Source organism: Echinops telfairi, unplaced genomic scaffold (genome assembly GCF_000313985.2).
Source record: "Echinops telfairi isolate 266 unplaced genomic scaffold, ASM31398v2 ScPeMD7_29;HRSCAF=101, whole genome shotgun sequence".
Taxonomy (NCBI): Eukaryota; Metazoa; Chordata; class Mammalia; order Afrosoricida; family Tenrecidae; genus Echinops; species Echinops telfairi.
Genome location: NW_022103926.1, coordinates 1,272,097 through 1,278,528, shown reverse-complemented (window position 1 = coordinate 1,278,528; position 6,432 = coordinate 1,272,097). Strand labels below are relative to the sequence as shown.

The window sequence follows — 6,432 nt, the reverse complement described above, 5'->3', positions numbered from 1 at the left end:
GGAACGGTTCTGGTTGAAGGCTTAACATGAAAGGTGATGTCGACACAGTCCTTTGGAGGACGTATCCCGCCTCAGTGGCTCCAGAAAGTCTGGATTCTGTGAGATTCTGCGATTCTGCTCTGCATTCATCTACTCTGAGTAGGAGAAGGTCCCCACAGCCTTCGGGGAGATGATGCCGGTGCTCCTGTGCCTTGAGAGCTCTTGGATACACCTTGAGCAAAGATCAAGGCGTCCCTTAGTGGCAGTCTTCTCATCCATGGCTTCAGACCCCTCCTCCCCTCTCCCCAGCTGCCCTGGTCTCTTTGTAACACAAGCTCACGCCCCCAGCCCAAAGCAGATGGCCCTGAGAAAGCCAGAGAAAGTTCCCATTCAGCGCTCTCATTCGTCCTTGTAGAGAACGGCACCCTCTCTGTGCAGTGGCACATTGAGTTCTCACAGGTATCTGACAGGTAGGGGATACCATCGTCCCCTTCCACACGCATCACTGAGCGTCTTCTCGGAGCTAACCTTGCCTGCCATTTTCTCAGTGAAGACTCAGAGCCAAGGGTCCACTAACGATGCCTACATGCATATTTCAGTGGCACTGATTGGGTTTCTCATGTTCACGATCCTTTTCTACATGATGCTGCCACCCTTGTCTGAAACTCCAGGGCCCCTGTGCTTCCCACCCCATCTTTCAGGTCGCTGCCGTCAGTGTGATCTTCCCTAGATCCTGCTCCAAGGAGCCTGGCCCGCCCTCATTCTCATGCTGGGCTGTTCTAGTCTGGAAGGGGCACGGAACCAGCCCCTCCCCATTCAGCGTCCCAGCAACGCCCCGGCCTCTGCAGAGCCCACGGGGTAGGGGTGGGGGGTCACGATCCTCTGATGGCGCCGCCTCTTGGCCTCTGATTTCACAGCTTCGGTGGGCAGAGCAGTGTAGGTGAGGAACAGGCTCAGAGAGGGAATGCACATGCTGTGATCACACTGCCGGGACGTGGCAAGGCCAAGAGGCAGACCCATGGGAGTGCAGACCGCCTTTGGACACCCCCACTGGCCTGGGAGCCTTCAACAGGGAGGTGGGAAGGCAGGAAGAAGTGGCTTCAACTGATGGCATTTCTCCGCTCGGTCGCCACCTCCATGGTCCCTCTTATGTCCAGTTGGGTGGCCTTTGAACTGTCCAACTTCTGAGGAGAGACGTTTGTCCTGGAGAAAGGAGCGTACCCGCAGCCACCGCTCGCAACAGGCTGATGTCCTTCTGGCCAGTCAGGATGGCGAGAGTGGTTCTGGCCCAGAGCTGTGGGGACCAGCGGGGCTGGGCAGCGCCAGGTCCTCGGACCTCAGTGAGTGAGGATATGGGTTGGAGGTCGCAGGAGGGAATGGTAACCAGGGAGTGTGGCAAGTGCTGGGCCCTGTGAGGCCAGCATGTCCCCACCCCACAGATGAGCAAACTCGGGCTCAGAGGGGGGAGCTGAAATGCCCAGGGTCTGAAGCAGAATTCGAATCAAGATCCGTGCCTCCCAGGCTCAATCCCTCACGGTCACCCAGGTCATAAGAGACACACTGTGCGATGTGAGACAAGAGCCTTGACCTCTCTGGTCCTGCCTTTGACCATAAGAAAAAGCACACGAATGCCTTGTCTGGAGCACTCGGACACCCCTAGGGAGCGGAGCGTGTCCTCCGTGGCGTTAGGGAAGCCAGCTTCATCCGAACGCATAGCCCGTGGCTGCACAGTCCGTTACAACTCACAGCCACCCTGCAGGGCAGAGTAGAGCTGCCCCTGCAAAGAGGCTGGTGGCTTAGAACCACCAACTTCCCGGTGAGCAGCCAAGTGCTTAACCATTGTGCCAGGAGAGCCTTTTGTGACTCCTCACAACCCCATAGGACAGAGTAGACGGGCTCCAAAGGGGTCCTGGGCTACCATCTCGAACCGAACAGCATGCTGTGTCCTTCCCACCCCCACTCTCCAGGAGCTGCGGGTGGATCCGAACCAATGACATGCACTTTGCAACGGAGCGCTTAACTATTGAGCCACCAGAGCTCCCTGAGGTAGATTGCTGTGCCTCTGTCCCCAGAGGAGGGGACCGTGCTGAGACAGCTAGTTGAGATTCCAGGACAGTACGCAGTTGGTTGGGCCACACCTAGCTGCCTCTCTTCCAACCTCTCTTCCCACCAGAAAGAGATCTAAGCATGTCCCCTCCCACCCCATGTTGGTGCAGGCAGGTCTGATCCTCCATCTCCCTCCCAGGAGCACAAGATCTGTCTGTTTGAGGGTGCCGATTTCAAGGGCAGCACCATAGAGGTCCAGGAGGATGACGTGCCCAGTCTCTGAGTCTATGGCTTCCGGGACCGAGTGGGCAGTGTGCGGGTTTCCAGGAGCACATAAGCATCCCTAGGGTCTTGCCCTCACCCCACGCTTCAAGCACAGGCAGTCTGGAGGCTGTGGCATCGTGGGGTAGCCCGTCAGAGGTGTGGGTAAAGGGCAGGCCCAGAGCAGGAGGATATGCCAGGGACTCCCACAGAGCAAGATCCCCGAGGGGCTCAGAGTCAGGCTGGTGATCCATTAGTACGCGCTCACATCCTGAGAGGGGAGGGTGAGTGGAAGAAGTACCCAGGCGGGCTTGGGAGCATAGTTGGGCAACAGGCTGGAGTTGGTGCAATGGAAGCTTCTAGATGTGTTCAGGGACCGAGAGTATTCAGGGGAGTCCAGGTCAAAGGCCATCAGCAGAAAGGGTCAGGCCCTGTGGTACCTGGGCGGGCCCCGCTCCCCTCTCTACATCTCGGTGTTAGCACCAGTGCAAAGGGTCGACCAGAGTCCCTGAGCTTTCCCCTCTCAATTCCCAAACCCCAGAACCCCACCTCCAAGAGGTCACAGAGCAGAGGGCTGCCTACCCAGAGGAGGTCATCTCACCCAGCCTCCTGCCACCAGCTACCTCTGGCCTCCTGCCACCAAGGATACAGCCACCATCTCCCCACCCAGGTCTCTTTCTGAGCTCCGGAAACCCGTCTGGGCTCTGGACTTTTTCTCTTCCCTTTCTTCCCTGAAATCGATTCCGAAGGCATCCCAGCCATCCATCTCAATTGGGCCTGTCAGTCTGGTGCTGGGCGGGGTAGGCAGAGATGAGGAAGGCACCCTGCCTGCCTGCAAGGGGCTTACCTGTGAGAGGGTGAGAGACAGTCCCAGCAGGCATTCCTGTGACCTAGATGAAGGGAGGGTTTCTGGGTCCTGGGCCAGGGGCAGCGGGGCAGGTCCCAGAAGCCTGAGCTTGAGAACAGGTGCTGGAAGTGGGTGGGTCCTGAGAGACGGCTGGGAAGGACCCTCCCAGTGATAACACAAGTTAGAAACCAATCATTCTAACAAACAGCCAGAGAAGACTTGATTCCCTGGCTATCGTGGTGCTGGCAAAGAACACTGACCCTGCCCGAAGAAGGAGCAGGAGTGTGTGTCAGGGCAGGTGCTGCCAGCACATTCTTCAGAAGGAGGCTGGCAGGACTGGGTCTCACGCACCTCGCCCTGTTAGCAGGAGGGCCCCGTCCCTGGAGGAGGAAACCCTGTTGGGTGAAGTAGAGGGGCAGGGAAAAGAGGAGCCGCCTGCAGGAGAGGAAGGGGCATCCTGGCTCAAACAGAGCAATGGGCTGGGCAGCGGGCACAGAGCCGGCCAGGGTTTCGTTGTGCGGGACACAGAGAGGGTCGCTCTGCGTCAGAACCGACTCGCTGACTGTTGAAAGCAGCAATAGCCATGAACACGTCGGGGCATGGCATGCCATTGGGAGGCAAGACATAGCAGTCTGCTCCCACGAGCATGGCTGCCTTCAAAACCAGATGGGGCAGGTCTACCTTCCCCACAGGCTAACAATGGACTGGGACCCACTTGAACCCATGGCTCCGCGTGCTTATTCGGTACCAAGCACGTGTGGACCACTTCGAGTTGTTCGTCACCGATGAATGAAGGAACTATCGGCATTATCATCTCATCCCATTTACAAAAATCATTTCATTAGGGGCTCATACAACGCTTATCACAATCCATACATACATCAATTGTGTAAAGCACATTTGTACGTTCATTGCCCTCATCATTCTCAAAACATTTGGGCTCCACTTAAGCCCGTGGCATCAGCTCCTCATTTTCCCCCTCCCTCTCCGCTCCCCCCTCCCTCATGAGCCCTTGATAATTTATAAATTATTATTTTGTCATATCTTGCTCTGTCTGACATCTCCCTTCACCCACTTTTCTGTTGTCCATCCCCCAGGGAGGAGGTCACATGTAGATCCTTGTGATCGGTTCCCCCTTTCCAACCCACCTTCCCTCCACCCTCCCAGTATCGCCACTCACACCACTCGTCCTGAAGGAATCATTTGCCCTGGATTCCCTGTGTTTCCAGTTCCTGTCTGTATTTCATAGTCAGAAAACGGAAGCTCTTATAAGGCAACTACACAGTCCCACCCCCCCTCCAGCTGGTCAAAGGTCGTGTTGCGATTCAGTCCCCAGTGCGTCTGATACCCTAGCATGCCCTCCCAACCGCCTCATGCAAATGCCCTTGCACAATGCTCCTCTCCCTTTCCTGCCTCTGCCCACAGCCCTGGCTTCTTGTCCACGGAGGTTCTTCCCAGCCCATCACTCTCTGCGCACTAGCAAGCCCTTTGTGTGGATGCGGCTGGTCGGTGCCATGGACAGCGGAGGGGACGCCCAGTCCTGCGCCAGCCTCACAATCGCGCTGAGGTTTGCGCTCACCGATGCAGCCACTGTGTCAGGCCACCCTGGAGGGCCTTCCTCTTCGGCACTTCTCTAAGGAAGCACGATGTCCTTCTCCAGGGACTGGTCTCTCCCGACAACACGTCCAAGTATGTGAGGCCAAGTCTCACCATCCTGGCCTCGAAAGGCTGTATTTCTTCCCAGGCAGATGCTGGTCCTTTTGGTAGTCTGTGGTACTTGCAATATTGTTTGCCTGCACCGTAGTTCAAAGGCAGCGATTCTCCTTTGGGCTTCATTAGTCCATGTCCAACTTTCACATGCAGATAAGGTAGTTGAAAGTACCACGGCTTGGGCCACGTGCACCCTAGTCCTTAAAGTAACCCCATTTATTTTCCCATTTGGCCCCCACAGCACCTTCCTAAGGTGTTTCCAGAGGTGGAAACTGAGGTTTGCCAGACATTAAGCCATTGCCCAGGGTTGCTACCGATCGCTGGTGTCTGCTGTTCATCGGATTCGCTCTGGCTCAGAGCCATTTTAATGTACAGCAGAACACAGTGTTGGCAGCTCAGCCACCATTTTTGGTCTGTTTGGGATGGGGGAGGGTTCTCCCAATTGTGTTCTCTAGCAGACAGGATGTCTTTCGTAGCAGCATCAGGCTGATGGCATGTGCAAAGTGAGCAAGACCAAGCCTTGTCATCTTCACTTCGAAGAACATTCTGGTGGTGTTTCTGCAAAAGACAGATGCCCTGGTTCTTCTGGGAACCCATGGGGTATATAGCATCCTTCTTGGACAGCGAGAAGGGCCATCAAGGAGAGTTCTGGGGGCTCAAGCCTGCACCTCACTGGGGAAGGGTGGAGCCAGGACCATAGGAGAGGTGAGAACTAACTGGGCGGGGTCTCCAGCTCCTGTTCTTTGCCCCTCCCCCCAGCTGGGTTGCCTATCAGTATCTGGGCTAATGTGGGTACTAGTCCCTTCTGGAGCATGGGCACTTCTGGCACTGGAATGAGTAGGGGGCCTTCCAGCCACAGATGCAAGCCATGTGCTGCCTGTGAGACAGGCAGTGGCACCCGGAGAAGGGCAGCAGCCCCGCCCTAGTGCCCAAGGTGTCCAAGTGAAGCCCCATGCCACTCTACCCTCATGCCTCACCCCTTCCTCAGACTTCATCTCCCCACCCCACCCCACCCCCGCAAATAAAACTTCTAAGGCCAAGACATTGTCTCCTGGGTCTTCAGAACAAATGCATGCCTTAAGGGCCTCCTATGATTGCCAAGACCCCTTTCCCACACTTCTCTGGTGATGCTGGGCTAACCTGTTAATCACAGGTTGGCAGTTCCACTCTGGGGGACTGGTGACCATCTGTTCCCTTAAAGGTGGACAGCCTCCGAAACCCCAGGGAGCAGTTCTACTCTGTCAGACAGGGTTGCTGTAAGTGAGAATCAGCTCCACAGTAAGGGGGCTTGGATGCATGGGGTTGTTAACCACAAGGTAGGCAGTTTGAAACCACCGGCTGCTCCATTGTCCATTGGAGAAAAAAGAAGCTTTCTACTCCTGTCAAGAGTTACAGCCTCGGAAACCCACAGGGGCACTTCTACCCTGTTCTATAGGGTTTTTACAAGTAGACATTGGCTTGATGGCAGTGAGTTTGGTTTGTTTGTTTGTTTGTTTTAAAGTATATAAATGTGAAGAATAATACAAATCGAGAACACCATGCAGTTCATGGAAGTCCATCAGACTACCTGTGCATTTCCTTCTAAGGGG

General features: G+C 55.7%; 1 protein-coding gene across 1 annotated transcript in view; it reads left to right on the top strand.

Annotated features, from left to right (window-relative positions):
• Positions 1–5,789, top strand: part of CRYBB1 (crystallin beta B1) — a 14,615-nt gene extending 8,826 nt beyond the window's left edge. The window contains 5 exon segments of the mRNA XM_030885442.1: positions 1,110–1,201; positions 1,204–1,259; positions 2,225–2,354; positions 4,559–4,727; positions 5,603–5,789. Of these exon segments, the coding sequence (XP_030741302.1) occupies positions 1,110–1,201; positions 1,204–1,259; positions 2,225–2,354; positions 4,559–4,727; positions 5,603–5,789 (634 nt within the window).
• Positions 5,790–6,432: the final 643 nt, after the last annotated feature.